This window comes from Crassostrea angulata, chromosome 1 (assembly GCF_025612915.1).
Source record: "Crassostrea angulata isolate pt1a10 chromosome 1, ASM2561291v2, whole genome shotgun sequence".
Classification (NCBI taxonomy): Eukaryota; Metazoa; Mollusca; class Bivalvia; order Ostreida; family Ostreidae; genus Magallana; species Magallana angulata.
The window spans coordinates 44,594,545-44,615,972 of NC_069111.1; the positions used below are offsets into that span (position 1 = coordinate 44,594,545).

The 21,428-nt window shown below is 32.3% G+C and overlaps 5 protein-coding genes across 5 annotated transcripts; 3 read left to right on the forward strand and 2 right to left on the reverse strand.

The window, feature by feature from the left end:
• Nucleotides 1-1,749: 1,749 nt before the first annotated feature.
• On the reverse strand, nt 1,750-10,371 carry LOC128159285 (asialoglycoprotein receptor 2-like). The gene is made up of 7 exons (XM_052822351.1): nt 10,252-10,371; nt 9,389-9,543; nt 9,164-9,254; nt 2,485-2,639; nt 2,272-2,362; nt 1,889-2,118; nt 1,750-1,809 (listed from the first exon to the last, which is right to left on the reverse strand). The coding sequence occupies exons 1-7, from the start codon at nt 10,295-10,297 to the stop codon at nt 1,783-1,785; spliced, it is 795 nt and encodes a 264-aa protein (XP_052678311.1). The 5' UTR covers nt 10,298-10,371; the 3' UTR covers nt 1,750-1,782.
• On the forward strand, nt 3,370-4,926 carry LOC128159264 (perlucin-like protein). Its single transcript, XM_052822331.1, has 5 exons — nt 3,370-3,498; nt 4,011-4,165; nt 4,267-4,357; nt 4,468-4,697; nt 4,869-4,926. Exons 1-5 carry the CDS (start codon nt 3,450-3,452, stop codon nt 4,893-4,895), a joined length of 552 nt encoding a protein of 183 aa, XP_052678291.1. The 5' UTR covers nt 3,370-3,449; the 3' UTR covers nt 4,896-4,926.
• Nucleotides 10,372-10,539: 168 nt separating the features above from the next.
• Nucleotides 10,540-12,092, forward strand: LOC128161668 (perlucin-like protein). The gene is made up of 5 exons (XM_052825027.1): nt 10,540-10,665; nt 10,849-11,003; nt 11,479-11,569; nt 11,674-11,903; nt 12,031-12,092. The coding sequence occupies exons 1-5, from the start codon at nt 10,617-10,619 to the stop codon at nt 12,055-12,057; spliced, it is 552 nt and encodes a 183-aa protein (XP_052680987.1). The 5' UTR covers nt 10,540-10,616; the 3' UTR covers nt 12,058-12,092.
• A 3,444-nt stretch (nt 12,093-15,536) lies between these two features.
• LOC128161675 (perlucin-like protein) lies at nt 15,537-16,942 on the reverse strand. The gene is made up of 5 exons (XM_052825039.1): nt 16,809-16,942; nt 16,439-16,593; nt 16,097-16,187; nt 15,752-15,981; nt 15,537-15,601 (listed from the first exon to the last, which is right to left on the reverse strand). Exons 1-5 carry the CDS (start codon nt 16,855-16,857, stop codon nt 15,575-15,577), a joined length of 552 nt encoding a protein of 183 aa, XP_052680999.1. The 5' UTR covers nt 16,858-16,942; the 3' UTR covers nt 15,537-15,574.
• A 203-nt stretch (nt 16,943-17,145) lies between these two features.
• On the forward strand, nt 17,146-18,586 carry LOC128161703 (perlucin-like protein). Its single transcript, XM_052825071.1, has 5 exons — nt 17,146-17,242; nt 17,568-17,722; nt 17,860-17,950; nt 18,206-18,435; nt 18,518-18,586. The coding sequence occupies exons 1-5, from the start codon at nt 17,197-17,199 to the stop codon at nt 18,542-18,544; spliced, it is 549 nt and encodes a 182-aa protein (XP_052681031.1). The 5' UTR covers nt 17,146-17,196; the 3' UTR covers nt 18,545-18,586.
• The last annotated feature ends 2,842 nt before the right edge of the window (nt 18,587-21,428 follow it).

Here is a 21,428-nt window from a genome sequence, read left to right on the forward strand (position 1 = left end):
TAATTTTTGGGAGTCACCGCTGACAAGACTTAGTTCTTGAAAATAATCAATAAATTCGATGTAATGTACGCTGAAACATTTTTTTAAAAGGAAACTTATTTATGAATACCTTGGAAAAAGTCAGATTTTAAATAGTAGGAACAATTTAGAAGTTTTTTGCAGTCGTATGTATTCCTAAGTCAGAGTTTAATATAGAGTCGTTAAACCATCGGCTGTCTCCGTACATCTCCGACAAGCAGAGAGAGTCAGTCCATATTTAGAGGTCGCATCATCAAGCTATCACGTGATCTGGTATCTCTTACTTGTCGGAGATTAACGGAGATAGCCGTGCATCTGATTGAACGAGGCTAGAGTTGATTATTGGTTGGATCCATACAATTTTTGAAATATTTCGAATAGCGATACATAATTTGATGAAATCAATTCTATTTTTAAATATTACACAACATGATTCATGAGAGGTTTTCTCGAAATTCATGTCGAAAAATTCATATTATAAAATGTGCGTAATTCAAATACAGATTATAAACTACTTGCCAAGCAAATTAACATATCGATGATTTTAAGTTAAATAATAATCGATAAAATCAACTCCCGTCAGTACTTCAGTACTTTGATTTATACATGGCATTGTTATTCATGCTAGTCTAATTTTAAGAGCATTCTGATAATGTCAGCTCCACCTCTCATGCATATTAATATTAATCTTATGTTTGATCAAGGACAGATAAGCTATAATTCTTCTTTTTTCTAAAGTTGTAAGGCGAAAATTAAAAATAGAATGAACGTATTGTATCACAGTCTAAAATCTTAATTCATGTTGGAAATTGACTAGACTCTTAAAACATTTAACAAAAGTTATGTAAGGTTAAGAAATAAACACAACAGAATCGAAAGAAAAGGGCCCAAAACCCGGCGCTAAGTCAGTTATCCTTTCATAGATAATAATTCATAGACCATTGACTTTGAAATATAGATTCTTTTGGTATTTTAATGTGTCCCACCTAACGAGTTTTATATATATATATATATATATATATATATATATATATATATATATATATATATATATATATATATATATATATATATAATGCTGAATATGATAAACGATATGTTTTAACGCGAGATAATGTTTGTTATTTTTTCCATCCACATATTTTGATAACGCTCAGGATAGAAAAAAGAAGTTTAACTCTAAAACAACAAAAACCCAATTAAGGCCTAAGAAAAAAAAGTGTTTGTTTCCGCTTTCCCGACCGACCCTAGCTTTTACCCCCCGACTCAAAACTTTTTTTTAAGGATTTTTGATGGAAAATCGTTTATTTTCGTTTTTATCCGATTTGGAAAAAAAATTACACAAAATTTTGGTCACAAAAACGCTTGAAGCAGTTACTCTTCTCAAATCAGTGTAACTCAAACGTTTTGTTTCAAAATGGCTGTATGTTTCCATGTGTTGTAGATTTTAATAATGCTCTCATCGTTGGCAGAGAAAGTATCTGACATATAATATCATTTTTGTGTTTTGTTAAGACCAGCTGAATAGTCAGGAATGATATTAAAAGTATTTCTCATTTTATACCATTCAGCAGTGTCAGTATCTAACCGGCATGTATGGATACTGCAATATTAAAGGGAAAGAAAATATTTGAAAAAAAAAAAATTCCGACCGACCGACCCTACTTTTTTCAGCATGAAAGTGGAAACAAACCATTTTTTTTGTTAGGCCTAAAACAAAATCAATTATGATAGATTTTCAGAATTGAATATTTATTTCGAATGTTAGTATTGACACTTGCAGGGTTTGCCCTGGAAAAAAAAAGAAAATGTATCATAATCTACTTCAAATGAAAAAAAAAATGGAATTTTTTTTTGAGTTCTCTCTTACCATCTTCATTTCACACACGTAGTAGTTTCTCTGTGCACAGCTATCGACATGCCAGTGATATTTGTAGCTGCTCCAGAAGATACCACAGTTATAGTCTCCTTTCTGATGGTACACAGGCTCGCCAGCATACCAGTCAAACTTGTGGCATCGTTTGTTGGAGAATCCCCAGCCCCATCTGTGGACGTTGGGATACAAACAGTCGTTCAAACCGAACCACGCCCCAGGGGATACTACAAAATAAAAACCATAACTTTTAAAACAACGCCTGATTTTCTTAATAAGCGTGAAAAAATTAGACTTGAAAAATAATGAATTGAAAAGAATTAGAACTGAACATTCTTATAACACGTGTGTTTTCTTTGATTGTGTACGTATTTTTTTACCTTGGTACATAGACAGGTGATGTCGGATGTAAGTGTTCTCGTGAGCTTCATCAATGTTGCACAAAAATCCTCCCATTGAAGCACATTTCATCTGAAGCAAAGAAAATACGCTGTTCTAATTTTTGTTCTGAAGTATCATATGAACTAAACTGACTTTTGCATCAATGCATACTTTTATGAATGCGTATGTGAACTATTATGCTTATATGATACCGAAGCCTGCCACCAACTCATCCTGTCTCTGCTGAAGTAGTAACAGCTCTGGTGGTACTGAAGCCATCCGGGAGGACAGTGTCTGCCAGTGAGCTTTGCGGCAGCATAACCAAAGGCACTGTATTTGGGGGCATTATCATAGCTGGCATGGACAGCTAAAATAACCAATTGCATTTATGAAAATTTTAAAAAGAATTGAAATCATATACCTCCATTGGTGGGAGAATACTATTACATTCTTAAAAAGGATTCAACGACTGCGCCTTTTAGCATACCATCGTTCATAGTTGTTGTATATTAAGAGATAATGTTGCGTTATTTTATTTAAAGCCATTTATTTTACAAAAGCAATTTACTTGCACTTTTAAAGTATTGAAAATACATGTATATATGATTGGTCTTGTTTCAAAGCTCTCTCTCTCTCTCTCTCTCTCTCTCTCTCTATCTCTCTCTCCACTGAGCAAAGCTGCGTTTAAGAAGACAAAATATTTAGCTTACCTTTATCTTCAAAATAGGCCCTCAGAAACACACATATACATATTTTAAGATATCATATAACCGACTGTTTTCTGGTGGCCGGTAAACTTGGACAAAATGACCTTACCTGCAAGGACACACACAAGGAGAGTGATTATAATGCAGTAATTCATTGTTTCAAACTCTGTTGGAAACTGTGAATATTCTGTGATTCCTACATATATATACCTGTTCACAGCTGTGTGGGTTTTTTTTTTTTACAATAGATTAAGCAATTATCTACGAATCTGACTTTGTGATTGTTATGTATACTTATATCCAGTAAAACGAAGTACCTTTTGCTGATTCATCTTAAAAGAAGTGGATGTTCTTCATGGATTGCTTAACAAACATGATTTTGGCGTAAAATTACAATGTAAGTTAAAGTCAGAACTGCTATAAATTCGCCGAAAGTTTGCATTTGAATACCATACCGCAATACCTTCAAAATGAACGTAGTTCTTGTATCAGCTCTTCTTCTTGGTGCTATTTTAGCAGGTAAGACCTGATTGAGGATTACTATTGATATAACATGTTTCAAATTATCAATTTGTTGCAAAATGATCTATATGTTAGTTAATTAATTAATTAATTAATTTTTTTTTCATTACTTTTATGTTCTATATAAGTTTATCTTTCATATGATTCACACGGTATTCAAAAATGTCCATGTTTTATTTCACAATACCAAGAATCCAAATGAATAAACAAAACAAATGTATTGAAACTGACCAATATCATTCAGATTTATGATGTGTTTAAGAACTCAGTTAACTTATTTTAAACATTTTTGTGCATTTATATGATATTGTTTTATTGTCCAAACAAATACGCTTATTGTACGAACGAAATAGCAAATGTATTTTGACACATATTATTTTTTGTCTGTACTCTTTTTGTCTGTACTTGTTGTTAAAAGATAGAGCATTAAGCAAGTTAAATTTAAAATCATGCAACATCCATAGAAGATACCATCATTGCTCATACTTTTCAATAAACCTATCTTGTAGTTTCTGATGCCAGCTATGACTTTGCACCAAAGTACCACGCCTTTAAGTATGCAGCAGCAAAATTTGTAGCAGGTGGCTGCGGACCAGGATGGCATCAGTACAACAAACGTTGTTATTGGTTCAGCAGACAAAAGCTCAACTGGTACACAGCCTCAGTAAGTGGTCAAGAAGAATTTATCTGATAGCAGTTCAAGTAACTTTTTTGTCGCCATACATAACTGAATCTTTGGCAGTAATATAAAACGTTAATTTTCAGATGAAGTGTGCCGCCATGGGTGGTTATCTGGTCTCTATTGACCAATCTCACGAGAACACTTATGTCAGACATATGTTAAGTGTCTATGGAGGTAAATTTTGGATTAAGTTTGGCAGGAAATGTACATTCTTCTATTAGGGTATATAACATTATTCATGTACCAAGTTCAGATGTTTGTTTATGTAAGTGTTTTTTCAATAGTAAGAGGAGGATCTTGGCTTGGCCTGAACGACATTCTGCGACCCAACAAACACAGGTGGTGCTGGGGATTCGTTGCCAAGCCCTGCCACAAATTTGACTGGTACAGTAACGAACCTGTGTATCATGAGCACGGTGACTACAACTGCGGTATGTTCAAGAGGTCCTACAAATACCACTGGCACGTCGACAGCTGTGGACAAAAGAACCACTATGTCTGCGAAAAACCTTTGGTAAGGAGGTTTAATATATACGCATTTCATTTATTTATTTTTTGAGATAATTATTGTTGCTTATAATTATTTATTTGAAACATATTTCAATTATTTCTTTTAGGTATTGCTAAAAAAAAAAAAAGCATCGTAACATTATGAGTTTATATAGTGCATTTGTTTTATTTTCAGGGTAAACCATGTGTCTGTGTTTATTAAACTGTTTGTAATAAATTGGTTAGACGTGAAATTGCGTTTTGACTTTTTTATATTGAGACCTAGATTACGTGAAGATAAAATAGCCTTCATTTTAATCAAGCGAACTACCACAATATTTGTAGGAAGATGAATGGTATCACAACTTTAAGTATAATCATTGCAATTAAGTTTAATGGCATATATACTTTTGTATGTTCGTCCGTTGTTTTTTAATGACCTAAACTATGAACAGTTTTTTTTCCTAAAGAGAACATTAAATTTTGTTTTGTTGTCAATAATATGAAAATTCAAAGCTGTTTACGGATATTGATTGAACATCAGACTGTTGTTCATACCTTGACAGCAACAAATTGTAATAAATCTTCAAGCGACCAAAACACATTAGAATTTGTTGTCCAAGATGCTTTTGCACATACTTGTTGTGTGCAGGAATTGCAATCTCTATCTTCTGAAACGTGAAAGTTTTTGAAATAGTTTACACGAATTTAAACCACGTAGTCTCTGTAACTTGAAAAGATATAATTTAAGCTAGTCTTTATCTGTTCTTGGTCCTTTCTCGGGTTATGAAGAGCGTTGTGCAATATTCTAAACAATTTACTGCTTACTGACACTTTGTAAGGAACAATCGTTAAAATATCCAATCAGTAATCATGTGTCTTCCCAAATCAATATGTTTGAAATAGTTCAACAGATATTTAAACTGTCTGTAAATCCTATTCTCGTTTACCAAAATAATAAAATATCATTTAGAAAGACGAATTTCAAGTTTTCAAAGACCCATCAAAACACACCTTATTACCAACTTCATGAAAAATATAGTGATATTATTTTTTTTAGAGGATATGTAAATTGCATGGTAAAATTATCATTTCTTTATTTTGTTTCCGTTTGTTGTTTGTTTTTGGTTCTTATCTATGCATATTTCTTTTATATATAATTAATATAACAAGTGTATAAAATTGACAAAATATACACTCAGATAAATGAGTTGAAATGAGAACCCTACAACATAGTATACAGTTCTGAAAGCATAGTTCGCAAGGGACAGCTTTGTTTAACATTTGGACTGTTTGTTTTTAAACAGTTATATTGCAAAAACATGTTTTGCTTGATTACTACATTCATGTGGTATCTACTGTACATACATGTAATTTGTTTGAGGAGTATGGCATTGTTGGTTAACTGCATGTGTACATTCCTTTACGTTAAATACTTTCTGTCATTTATTTCCTCAATAAATGACCAATCTAATTCCTTGAAAATGTGTTATGTTATTGTGTTGAGTAAGTAACATGTCAAGTGGAGCATCACCCTATAAGTTATCCATAAATGAAATTTAGAGAAAATACACTTCAAACACGAGATTTAGGTTGTATATCACGTGTCACGCATGGTACAGTTGAATAGCAGTATAAATGATTAAGGATTCCATTTACTTTGGGTTTGGGTTATTAAAAAGAATAATATCAATAAACATATAAAAACTTATTATAGAGAATAAAATATACTATGCTATTCGAAATTTGAAAACAAAAGTGAATAAATTTGAAATATCCTGATGTGTGTTGATAATTTGAATTGTTTTTATTGTAATGTTTGAAGCATAATCAATACCTTTGTAGACCCTGTAACTACGAATTTTGTTCTTGGTTGATACTTTGTCTTTTAATTTAAAAAAAATGTATAGATGGGTGGAATTTTGTACAATAGACGATAAGTAGATCAGAAAAGACTTCTTAACATATTACGTGACTTTATTGCCAACTTCTCACCAGTTTAAAGGAAAACGTAGCGATTAAAAATAAAATCAGTTGATAATCAACCTGCAAATTTTTTTTTCATTAATGAAGGTTTATGGCATGTAAAGTCACGTCGAACACACTTACAGAGATGTCACGTGACATGCTGTGACATGATTGGTACAGACGAATAACATAAGCGAGTTCACACCAGTTAAACAACATCCAGTGAATAATGGTGAAGACCCACTAGATTTTTGCATTTTTAAAGCGCTAAGCATAGCTCATCGCTTTATTGTCGTTAGACTTCTACTTTCGGTGCATCGAATAATCGCCTCCTATGAGCAGAAATCATTTAAACTGTCCATGGAACCAGTTTCAGGGAATAATGCACATACCTGCACAGGTTATTGTTGTGAATCTAATGTATGGGCTATTGTGAATTTAATGTTTGGTGCTTACATTCGACTGGCACGTAGTGATGAGGAAATATACAGTAATTAGAAGTGCGTATACAGAAGCTGAAATCTTACATAAATATATCTGTTATATGAATACAAAAGCTAGGTTAGCGCTTTTCATCACTGTCCGTACTTTGATTTAGAATATAAAAATGGGCGAAGTGGGGGTACATTTCTGTCCATTCATACATAGATAGATTTTGACAAGATATATTGACAAGCTTAGAGAGAGAAATTATGCCTAAATGTTCTTGTGTATTTTAAAGACTTTTAGGAGAGCTCGATGGTCATGGCCATTGTTAGACTGTATTGATGTCCTATTGAGGGAGGGGGGGGGGGACTTAATGTATAAATCTAACATAATTACCAAAATTAAAAAGGTAACTTAAATAGCTTTTTTTATTATTGATAATTAATATTTAAACAAATCATATTAGAAAATGTTAGGCAAATCTGATGGTCAATTTTAGGGATGGAGCTAAAAGTCTATAAAGATTGGATATGAGCAGTGTATCCCTACCACAAAAAATGATGTATATCCGATGTTATTTATATGTTTTGGGTAAAAGGGATTGTATAAGAGTGCATATATAAAAAAATTAAGTGCATCAAAAATAAAAAAATATTCTTTAACAATTTAATGGGGACTTATCCAACATCATCATTAGTAAACAACTAAAGATGATATAAGAAGATCAAGACATTCGATGATTTAATGCTTCTCTTAGTCATTTTGTTTGTAGTATTCAATCAACTATTATTAGTTTAGAAAATTACCGTCGTAATGTTCAAAACATTTATTCAGATTGATTAAGTTATCCATATTTTATGGGGGTGTTTTGTTCTCAAAATAATTTTATTATTTGTGACAATTTAAAATAAACCCGAAACCTTGGTAAGGGTAACAGGATAATTTTGATGATTTTGCAGGTAAACATTCAAAGTTCAGTAGCTTAAAATATGGTCATTTATCCAGTTATTTAAAGTGAAGTGTTTCAGTTTTTGTTCCTATTAGTGAATGTTTGGGCACCTAAGTAAAGGCAACCCACAGGCGAGTTTACATCTGTTAAACAATAACCGAATGGGAAGGCGTACTGTATTTTGCACCTTTTTAAGAATACATATAACACAGTGAGTAATAGCGTATTGAATCAAGTCATCAGATCATTCACAAAAAACCCCCAGATAAACAATAATATGAAGTATTTTAAACATAATGTAAGTGTTAAAATGATAAATTACGTATTTTTGCTCTCTTCACATGAATCATTTAAAAATAGAAACAAACATTTTCTTCGTACAGTGGAATATGTTTGTGTTGTGAATAACGTAATTTATGAAACTATTTTATGCAATATACCATTGATTGCAGCTACGAGAAACAACAACAAACATAAACAAACATCCTAAAAAAGAACAATGATGTGATGAATATTTCAAACTGCATTTTATTATTCAAGATACTTTCGTTCTTCGATTTAGTACTGGCACTTGCAAGGCTTGCCCTGAAATATATAAATAAATTTCTATAGTGACAAGATGAGTGAATAAAACACCAATGCCATTCTCTCCTTATAAACTTCTCTTACCATCTTCATTTCACAAACGTAATAGTTCCTCTGAGTACAGCTATCAACATGCCAGTGATATTTGTAGCTGCTCCAGAAGATACCACAGTTATAGTCTCCTTTCTGATGGTACACAGGCTCGCCAGCATACCAGTCAAACTTGTGGCATCGTTTGTTGGAGAATCCCCAGCCCCATCTGTGGACGTTGGGATACAAACAGTCGTTCAAACCGAACCACGCTCCAGGGGATACTACAAAAGCAGAACATATTTAAAGTAAAATGTTACATAAGTGATCTGACCCTTGACCAATCTGCATACTTATGCACTATCAAATGTGAAGCTTAATTTATACCTTTTATTGTTGCTGTTGAACTGTTTAAAAACAATTTCAATCACTTTCTTTGCTGTATTGATGTAAGTATAATAATTTAATCTTGAACGTATATTTTAAATACAAACCTCCGAGTTAAAAAGTGTACATATATGCCGAAAAATTACCTTGGTACATAGAAAGGTGATGTCTGATGTAAGTGTTCTCGTGAGCTTCATCAATGTTACACAGGAATCCTCCCATAGAAGCACATTTCATCTGATTTAGTACAGAGAAATATTTTTTAAGTAAAAAACATCAGCCATTAAGCGGAGTAGGGTTATATTTCACCAATACAAATTATAACAGCAATACGGTGAATTTAATATATTTTTGGCATGAATGCATGTTACCGAAGCCTGCCACCAGCTCAGCCTGTCTCTGCTGAAGTAGTAACAGCTCTGGTGGTACTGGAGCCATCCGGGAGGACAGTGTCTGCCAGTGAGCTTTGCGGCAGCATAACCAAAGGCATTGTATTTTGGGGCATTATCATAGCTGGCATTTGCGACTGAAATATAAAAATAACTTACAAATAAAAAAGGATGTAATACTTTGTACAAATCGGATAATCGTTCATGTTTTTTTTTAAGTTTGATATAAAATAAGCACGTTTATTTGTCTTGGTGCCGAAGTGACTGATTTGCATTAACTTTTAAGTAGTTAAAAACGATGCATTGAGATTGCATCTCTTTGCAACCCTAGACAGTGACCTTTTCTAAATATCAAAAACACTTCCACTTTGGTTGAATTTCTTCTCAGAGCTTTTGGATTGTTTTAAGTTGCCAATGGAAATGACGTTACATTTATGGGAAAAAAAATTCTATCAAAATAACCTTTTCTATGACAAAATAAACAGCAGATATAAAGTGAGTACAATGTATTCCAACTTCTCTTCTTATTGTTCATTTTGGCCATCATCAGAGTTTTTCATTTTAAGCTGTCATCAATGAATCACAAAATAATTGTCAATCATCTTATGCCCGCGCAAAATATACTGATTTAATGTTTTGATGTTTCGTCACGGGTAATTGATTTCAATCGTTGTTGTCCTATTTTATCTGTGCTATTAATGAAAAAGCATATCAAATGCACAATGTTGAACAATTCAGATTATTCTATTCCTTTATTTTCAAATAATTCTATTTATTTGGGCGAGGAGTTTTAATAAGAGTATATTACTGCTTTTATCAAGTAATTGCTCGTAAAGTGGACTTACCTGCCCAAAGACAAATTATAAGAACGATAGCTACAAACGACTTCATGGCTCCAGTATCTTTAAGAAACTGTTCTTTCGTCTCTAAATATTGTGTACTATATATACATGCTCAACGTCACAGCAGTTGCTGTGTATATAATACTTTTAAGGCATCTAGTTGCATGGACGAAATAAATGAAGCATACACAATTCCAAATAATTTGAATTGTTTAGTAGAAGTAACAAGAAAACCAATGTTTAGTTAACAACAGTATGGTTAATTTGATAAACACGATAAAGGCAAGAATATGGAAATTGATCCAAGTCGCAAACATTATAAAACGAGAAGTATTTGACAGAAATCACAAATCAGGACTTTTCCCAATATGAACATAGTCATCACAGTTGCTCTTGCTCTCGGTGTTTTTGTTGCTGGTAAGACATCATTTGTAATTAAAAGATCTTCTGTAAAATTGTATACTTTTTAAAACAGAACTGTAAATTTGATGAAAAGAAATTTTGATATAGTAGCACTTTTGTGTGTAAATAAATTTAAGGATTTTAATAAAGCCCGGATTTTCCGACAAAACAAAACCCCTACTCTCCTATATTTTGCAGTGTCTGAGGCCAGCTATAACTTTGCACCAAAGTACCACGCCTTTAAGTATGCAGCAGCAAAATTTGTAGCAAGTGGCTGCGGACCAGGATGGCATCAGTACAACAACCGTTGTTATTGGTTCAGCAGGCAAAAGCTCAACTGGTACACAGCCTCAGTAAGTGGTCTAATCTAACATATAGTTCCTTGTTGGTAAAAATGAGATGGTTTATATTTAAATAGGATAAGACACATTATTTGAAAGCGTTAATAATAAGATACAATATTTTGTCTGCATCCAGAAAATGTTAAAGAAAAAATGATAATAGTCTAATATGTTGAAGATCACACTGATCACTAATGTTCCTAGTTCAGTAAAATAAATATTTCAAAGTTACATCAAACCGTTACTTAAAAATATATTTCTTAATGATAAAAAACCCCCGAGAAAACAAATAATAATCCGCAAACGTATAACGAAAAATGTAATTCAAAATAGGATTTTTTATTTGCTTTTGATAAAACAACTTAATACATCTCATTTATGACTGCACAATAATATATATATATATATATTTTAAATATTTCAATACCATTTTTGTTATTGTTCTTGAAAAAAGCAAGCTATTTTCATACCAATGATCTTTTGCTAGATGAAATGTGCCGCCATGGGTGGTTATCTGGTCTCTATTGACCAGTCTCACGAGAACACTTACGTCAGACACATGTTGAGTGTCTATGGAGGTATATAAAATCTCTTCTTTAACGGCTTTTACACATATACTGCACTGCATTTGTTTATGTCATAGAAAAGTATACAACATTTAACATTTGTTTTTACTCAAAAGTAAGAGGAGGATCTTGGCTTGGTCTGAACGACATTCTGCGACCCAACAAACACAGATGGTGCTGGGGATTCGTTGCCAAGCCCTGCCACAAATTTGACTGGTACAGTAACGAACCCGTGTATCATGAGCACGGTGACTACAACTGCGGCCTGTTCAAGAGGTCCTACAAATACCACTGGCACGTCGACAGCTGTGGACAAAAGAACAACTATGTTTGTGAAAAACCACTGGTGAGAATAAAAAGTTTCAAAAGTAGTTTAAATTCGATGAAAATGTTTCTCGAGAATAAGTTTTCTAGAAATTTACAAAGGTTTAATAATTTGCACGTTTAATATGTATGTATTATTCTCTTTGCAGGGAAAGCCATGTGTTTGTGTTTATTAGACTCGTTTTTCAAAATAAAAATGACAGTAAATGTTTTTTGTTTTGCTTTTTAAAATTAAAAATGCATTAATCTTGTAAAAAGATGACAACTATTTTATGAACAAGGGTTGTGCTGAAACGCTTTCGTACAGATTATTGATTAAGTATCAAACATCAGAAAGATATATTTTTGCCTAGAAAGATAAAATACATCTCTCTCGGTGTAATATGAAATTTCTATGTTGAAGGAACTTATAATAAGGCTTTAGTATTTTAACTCTTTTATGATAAATCGAAGAGTTTCAAGATTTACACTACAATCGATTTCAAATATCTGCATTCAGTTTGTAGTCCAATAATACCGATATAAAAACATAGTCAAAGGTTAAACAAACGGTACACTTAAAATGTATTCTTAAGAGTCTAGCATGTTTTTCCACAGCACCAAAAATCGTTCTCTATTTAAGCGTAAACAATAATTCAAATACCATTTGAAAAAATAGAAAATCTAATTGAAATCGTTTTAGTCTCTAACTCAAGTTCATGTATTTGTTGTAAGAACATGTCAATGTCTCAGGTTACATATCATATGCTAGTAATAAAACCTTTGTATAATAAAGTCAAAAAAATTACACAAAAAAACAAGAATAACATCTTCCACTTATTCTATTAATGTCAAAAACGTTATGGTTTCATGCATAGATTTTTAGGACATGTTTGATACATTTTAGTACAATCTATACTTTTAAATGAAAACATTTTGCCAAAACAAAAATAAAAATAGCAGTAAATGAATTTAATCTGATGAGTAATTATTGTCAAATCAATTAAAAACCTTTTTTCATTTTCGATAAACCAGCCCAAAATAGCAAAAATATGAGTAAGGCGGTGAACACGCTTTTGCGGATCCAAGTCAGTTGGAGTTTGCATCAAATTATATGCTTGCAATGAAATAATATTGAATGATTACGTAAAGAGTGAACATACTTACTGGGAACTTACTTTGAGTATATATTAAAGTTAAAATTTGAAAATGTTGAATATTTAAAATAAGTCAATTCGTTTCTTGAACGTGCGATTTTAGTTGTAACGACTCTTGCAAAGCATGACCTCTGGCGAGAGAATGAAACAGAACCACCCAGAACAGTGTAACCAAGAACGCAGGTTGACTAATTTTCGTAAGGTGAAAAGTGTAAATTTAAGCGCTTGATTTTAGTTTTGATGTATAGAAAGCTTCCAAAGCACGACACTTGGTTGTAAAATGGGACAGAACTTTCCAGAAAGGGGAAACAAAGAACGTGGGAAGACTTTAAAATAACGTTATGGCGAAAAGTATAGTACAAGTTTACATCACGAATAGCGGGCACACTTTTTGGATCGGACATCTCTTGTTGATACAAAAAAGTTTATAAATTAAATGTAACAATTTGACGAATTTTAGTTTAGAGAACTTTCCAGAACAGGGTGCCAAGGAACGTGGTTTGACTAATTAACGTCATGGCGGAAAGTGTAGTTCGAGTTCTCCATCGGGCAGATACTTTTGATCTGCCAACTTTGGTTTACAATATGCAAATTAATGTGCATACACTAGCCTTTTTAAGTTCATACATTTTTATATCACAACGGTGTGGTAGTAAATTATGTACATTTGTTTGAAAACAATGAAAAGCTTGTGACCTGTGTTTATATGAATTAATGATGCATAAACGGGGATACCTTCTGAATTTGTAGTTGTCAAAGACAAAAACTAACTATACAGAAAGTATTGATGTGATGATGCAATCATTTGTCGGGGTATTTATACCCCTTTATTAGATTTTTTGGATATCAACTGTTATTCATAATATGAAGGATTATCAAGTAATGTTGTAGCGTCGGGTATGTGAAGTTTTATTTATCATTTTTTTGCTTTCATAACTTTACTCCAAAATAAAAAAAAGTAGAATCTAATGACAAAAAGGATTGTGTAAAAAAAATTAACAAAATCTTTATCAAAACTAATGCTATTATTATTCTAAATTGGCTAACTACACCTTAAAATTTATTTTTTCAAATCATCCGAAAATTACTTGATTACAATAGATAGCATGATGGATAAGAGATGTACAAGTCAAATTGGGAAAAATAACTAATTTTAGATAAAAAATATATATATATTTTCGAAAAATTAATTCAGGAAGCGTGAACTAATGAGCTGTGGTTCAAACCAAACAGATCAATTTATAAGCTTTGTATATATACAGGAAAATTGGATGATGCAAACACTTTCACAAAACAGTTGAATGATTTTGAATAATTTGTAAACAAATTCAATGAGATGTATCATAACCATCCGAAGCGTCGGTTTTAATTATGCCCCCCTTCGAAGAAGAGAGGGCATATTGCTTTGCTGCTGTCTGTCTGTCGGTCGGTCGGTCCACCAACAGTTTCCATTCATCTTCTTCGCAGAGGATGAATATATTGAATTGAAATTTGGTATACAGGCTTATCATGATAAAATCTAGATGAAGTTCGATATTGGGTACGATCAAGCAATTTTCGACAGAGTTATGGCCCTTGGACGTACAAAAACTCCAGTTATTTGCAGTTTCCGCTCATTTTCTTCGCAAGGGGTGAACATATTGAAATGAAATTTTGTAAACAGCTTTATTATGATTATATCTAGGTCAAGTTCGATATTGGTTACGATCGAGAGAGCAATTTTCTACAGAGTTATGGCCCTTTGACGTACAAAAATTTCAGTTATTTGCAGTTTCCGCTCATTTTCTTCGCAGGGTATAAATATATTGAAATAAAATTTGGTATACAGATTTATCATGATAATATCTAGGCCAAGTTTGATATTGGTTACGATCAAGCAATTTTCGACAGAGTTATGGCCCTTGGACTTTAAAAAATTTCAGTTATTTGCAGTTTCCGCTCATTTTCTTCGCAGGGGATGAACATGTTGTAATGAAATTAGGTATACAGGTTTATCATGATTATATCTAGGTCAAGTTTGATATTGAATACGATCGAACAATTTTTGACAGAGTTATGGCTCTTAGACGTAGAAAAATTTCAGTTATTTGCAGTTTCCGCTCATTTTCTTCGCAGAGGATGAACATATTGTAATGAAATTTGTTACACAGCAATTTTCGACAGAGTTATGCCCCTTGGACTTAGAAAAATTCCAAATATTTGAAGTTTACGTTCATTTTCTTTGTGGATGTTTTCAAGGGGGGGGGGCATAAAGTGTTTTACAAACATCTCTTGTTTTGAATAATATTTTAAACGTATTTAGATACAGTATCCATCCCAGTTTCAATGCTCTCAACTTAAAGGACTCTACTGATGATATACACGTGTACATGTATATTAAAGATATAGCAGTTTTCTAACATTATTAAGTTCTGATATCAAATGTTGATCTGTAAGACAATCCTCTAACCACCCCTCTCTACTGAACAGATAAAATCTTTATACTAAAATAATACAATGTGGCGAATAAAAAGCAAGTATTATTTTCTGTACTTTGAATTTATTTTCAAGATAAAGTCTAATAAGCACAAACACATGGCTTTCCCTGCAAAAGAGAATAAAACATGCACATCACAGTTGCAAAATACATGTATTTATCCATTATATCAAATAAACCTCAAAACAAATATTAGTAGCTGTCAAGTTTTTTGTTGTTATTCATCGGTCTTGATATTTTGTAACTGTTTGTTCTTACCAGTGGTTTTTCGCAAACATAGTGGTTCTTTTGTCCACAGCTGTCGACGTGCCAGTGGTATTTGTAGGACCTCTTGAACAGACCGCAGTTGTAGTCACCATGCTCATGATACGCGGGTTCGTTACTGTACCAGTCAAATTTGTGGCAGGGCTTGGCAACGAATCCCCAGCACCATCTGTGTTTGTTGGGTCGCAGAATGTCGTTCAGACCAAGCCAAGATCCTCCTCTTACTATCCAGTTAAAATCAATGGTAAGGTTATAATTCCTGATATGTCATTCACTTGAGAAATCGAAAAGAAATATGAATGTTTAAACGTAAAAGGGCTAGGAAAATAATCCACATACCTCCATAGACACTCAACATGTGTCTGACGTAAGTATTTTCGTGAGATTGGTCAATTGAGACCAGATAACCACCCATGGCGGCACATTTCATCTATCAAAAGACAATATAAACTTTAAGTATAACTACATTGGAATTTAAAAACCATAGTATTACAATGAAAATCACTGTTATATCAAAAATATTCAAACATACAGCTACCATTTGTTACTTTGACACTTACTGAGGCTGAAAATTGAAAAAAAATAAATTAACGTTTTATTTTACTGCCAATGTTTCAGTTTTGCATTTCGACAAGAAAGTTATTTGTATCACTATCAGATCAAATCTTCATGACCACTTACTGAGGCAGTGTACCAGTTGAGCTTTTGTCTGCTGAACCAATAACAACGGTTGTTGTACTGATGCCATCCTGGTCCGCAGCCACTTGCTACAAATTTTGCTGCTGCATACTTAAAGGCGTGGTACTTTGGTGCAAAGTCATAGCTGGCTTCAGACACTGCCAAATATAGAGAAGAGAAGATTATTAATGCTAGTGTTTTCTTCTGCCGTTTATCTTCCAGATCTCTTAGATATCTGCGCTTTAATCAATATTCATTCTAAAAACTAATTTTCCTTATGATAGATTTTTCTGTTTGGTTTGAATTTCATTAATTTAACAGATTCTTTTTAAAACAAATACGAAGTTGATCTTAATTACAAATGTTGTCTTACCAGCTACAAATACTCCGAAAGCAAGAGCAACTGCAACGAATATGTTCATCTTGGGACAGTTTCTGATTGGTGACTTCTGTAAAATATATATACTTTTATAATGTTGGCGACTTGAAATCAATTTCCATATTTTCGCCTTAGTCATGTGTGTCAAATTAACCATACTGTTGTTAACATAACGAAGTCACATTTTGTTACGCAAATTCAGCAATTTATTGATTTGCAATGTCTTTTACGCAAATATATATGCTGCATTAATTTCTTCTACTCAGCTTAACATTTTACATGAATAGCTTTTATATACTTTGTTAATGCTGTGAACTTTTGCAAGTATATATAATGCGCAATATCGGAGAGCAATGGACAGTTTCCGAAAGATACCGGAGCCATGAAGTCGTTTGTAGCATTCATTTTTGTGCTTTGTCTCTGGGCAGGTAAACTTCACCTAATGATTTTTTTTCTTTTACAAGAAAGTACATCTATAGTTTTATCTAACCTACGTGATGTTTCGGAAAATTAAAAAAATACATGTACTACTTAAAAACGAGATAAACTGTTTACTCCCTACGAATCTGTTGAAATCGGTAAACGTTTTGAATTTCTTTTAGCTTGAATGTAAAAAAGTACTGAAGGATAACATTAAAATGATGATTCTACCCAATGTTTCGAAATAAAAAACACAAAGTCTTAATCGGACGTGAAGTTTTGGAACTTGTTCACAAGATGGTTACCTTGTTTAAATTCATTTTCTCATTTTAGTTGTAAATGCCAGCTATGATAATGCCCCCAAATACAGTACCTTTGGTTATGCCGCCGCAAAGCTCACTGGCAGACACTGTCCTCCCGGATGGCTCCAGTACCACCAGAGCTGTTACTACTTCAGCAGAGACAGGCTGAGCTGGTGGCAGGCTACGGTAATATACAGTCATGCCAAAACATATATATTAAATCAACAACACTACGGTGATAAATATCATTGGTGAAAATAAACCTAATCCGCTTAATGCCTGATGTGTTTTTACTTAAAACACATTTCTTTGTTCTAATTCAGATGAAATGTGCCTCTATGGGAGGGTTCTTGTGTAACATTGATGAAGCTCACGAGAACACTTACATCAGACATCACCTGTCTATGTACCAAGGTAATTTACCGGCAAATATATAAATTGTTTAACTCGGAGGTTTATATATAAAGTAGACCCGCAAAATTCAATTATAATGCTTACATCAATTGAAAATGCAAAGAAAGTGACTGAAAGTGTTAAAACAGTTCAACAGCAAGAAAAAAGTATGAATCAAGCTTCACATTTGATAGTGTATAAGTATGCAGATTGGTCAAGGGTCAGAATACTAATGTAACATTTTACTTTAAATACATGTATGTTATGCTTTTATAGTATCCCCTGGAGCGTGGTTCGGTTTGAACGACTGTTTGTATCCCAACGTCCACAGATGGGGCTGGGGATTCTCCAACAAACGATGCCACAAGTTTGACTGGTATGCTGGCGAGCCTGTGTACCATCAGAAAGGAGACTATAACTGTGGTATCTTCTGGAGCAGCTACAAATATCACTGGCATGTCGATAGCTGTACCCAGAGAAACTATTACGTTTGTGAGATGAAGATGGTAAGTAGATGATAGTTATTTGAGTATACAATTATTCTCAAATGCAAATAACAATGAATTTACAATTTTTCTTTAATTTCAGGGCAAGCCTTGCAAGTGTCAATACTAAGTAAACGTGGAGTGATATAAAAATAAAAATATTTAGATAACACTCCACTTTGTTTTTGTTTTTTACGTCGGTGATTTTATTATATAATATAGTTTATACTGTTGCCGTTTATTTTGAATTTTCGCAAACATATATTGATTTTGAAAGTGTCAGGGTTAAGAAATTTAACGATGATTGATATGGTGTTGTAATAAACAGATAAGGGCAATGTTCATCAACTTAGAAAATCGTGTGATTTGAGTTGTGTGTGGTTATCTCTATGTCTGTACCAAAAAGACTAGAAATTATTTGCTTTTGTGACATAAATGTATCTACTTTCGATAGACTTGATGGTGATAAATATATATTTAAATTTTGGATCCTAACGCGGTTCATTCCCGCGTACCTGATACAATTGTACACAACAATATATGAATGTTAAGCACTGAATTAAGGAACGTTGTCAAAAACACAGATATTCTGTCATAGATATTTTAAATATAAAGCACGGTCATTAATAGATAGTTTTCTGAAACATACTGTATAAACATATGCAAAAGGATGAAGATGCTGTAAACATGCCTATGCGTCATTGCAATGTAAGGTAATGAAGATTTAAATTATATTTGTGGTCATTCACAAGCATACATTTGAATCATTTACAATCAAAGTATTTCGAAAATCGTAATTTGGCTTCGGATGTAACCGACGATTGTTTTGATTTATGGTAATATTTATAACGTAGCTTATACTTTATACATTCTGCACAATGCGTACAAGTTCTAAACAGTTATGATAATGCATGCATGACATTAATATATATTGCATATTTTTTAAAAAGCACACAAGAATATAAGTGAGAAAATTAATCCTTTATTTTTGTAAACAATTCGTCCTTTATGGATCCTCTATGAACTAAATGTAAAATTGTTTATTCTCAACAAAGAGCAAATATCACACATGAAATTACATGTACATGTAGATGTATTGCTCATTATTATATACTTTTAATGTCATGTGATGTTTTAAACGTACATATTTTTATTACTATTTATTGCTGTAGAGGTTTATTACAAATAACTGATGTAAAGGTTGATACCGACATTATCAATATGATTTAGAGGTTTTGAGTACGTGTAAGTGATTTGTGCGAAATTTGAGAAAGTAGAGATAATTAAGAAATAACATACCAAAGTTTCCCTTGTTTATAAAACAGGATTAGAATTAGAATTTATGAAAAAAGATGCCTTGGTATTATTCAAAATAATTCATGCATTAGGTTTCACACTTCTTGTGTATATGACACCATTGTCTTGAGAAAATTATTACACAAACGTGAATAAAGGTTTAGATTTTTTAATTTTATTTTCCTAAAAAGTCTTAACTGAATCATGAGGAAAGAAAAATGTATTTTTTTTCTCATTTAATTGTCTAGATCTGGGATTTTAAAACACATGCGTTTGTTTACCCTATTCATTTGATTTTGTATTATATTATCCAACAATTCTCTTTTATAATTAATCTGTCTAATTCAAGAGAAAACCTCTAAAATTAATAACTGGTCAAAAAACTTCTAATACCTTTTCATATTTAAGGTAGTCCATCAATAAATGAGGTGAATTCAACAATTTTGATTTATATAGACTACATCAATACGTATATAAAAATTATTATGAGGCTGACATAAACCAAACTCGGGAATATGTAAATACCCGATCAGATAAACATTTCCAAATTGAAACTTTTTGAAATATCGAGTTGTCAGCCCATTGCAAAAATTAGCAAAAAATCAATTTCTAAAAAATGTACGGTAAAGTATGATTTCTTTTGGCATTTTCAAAGAATGGGAAAACTTTTGCAACTTTATACCAAGAGATTTGTGGGAAAATTATTTGAACTATATTTTTCAAAATGCATTTTTCCATTGACTTTAATGTTAATTTGAAGATGTGATTTTGTTAATATTCAAAATCTTTAAAAATTTCAAAGATGAATATTTGTAATTTAATACACCCCTTAAAATCACAGTTAGAAATTCGTAATCAACTTGCAAATTATTAGATATGAAATATGACCGTTATGGGTGGAAAACCTTACGAAGAATATTTTATCTGTTGTAGGAGATAAATTAATCTCATTTTGGGTTTTTTTTCGGAGGTATATAGAAAGGGACCCAAAGATGGGTGTAAGCTACGTGCAAACTATGCTACAATGGAAACTTGAAGTCTATTTCATAATCAGTTTCAATTTGTTCAGTTTTTATCCGCTATTGCACATTGACGTGTACTGTAAAGATTTTAAAAGTTTGTCTTTCGAATGAAGTCGTATAAAGCGCATTGGATTCCTGATCGTTCTTATTTGACTTCAAATGTCATATAAACATTCTAATTAATGGAAAGCAAAACTAGCAATAAAGGTTAAGAAGGTGGATGTTCACATCGTATTGTATTTGATTACCATGTGATTCTAGAAATCATACTACTTATTTTAAATCAGATACTTTCTGCAAGGATTTCTGAAAGGTATCATACAGAATAAAGAACGTATATTTGACGGGTATGTACTGCAAAATGCTGATACGTTTTACATTTGAGCTAGGTTAGATCATTAATACCGGTTTACACCGGTAAATTTGATAAAGTTAAGATACGAGCAATATCAAAATGAATGTAAATTCAAATATCACTTGCAAGTCGACAGATTCAAAAAGTCAATTTACATTACATTCACGATAAAGTAATTTATATTAATGTCAGAAAACTTTGTTATAGAATAGCAAAATTCAATACTGAGACATGTCAAATTTACTGCATGACTCTTTTCATGTACTTTATGTCCTAAATTGTAAAAAAAAAATTATATATTGGTTGAAAATTTAAGAAATATTTTGCATCAAATGACATTT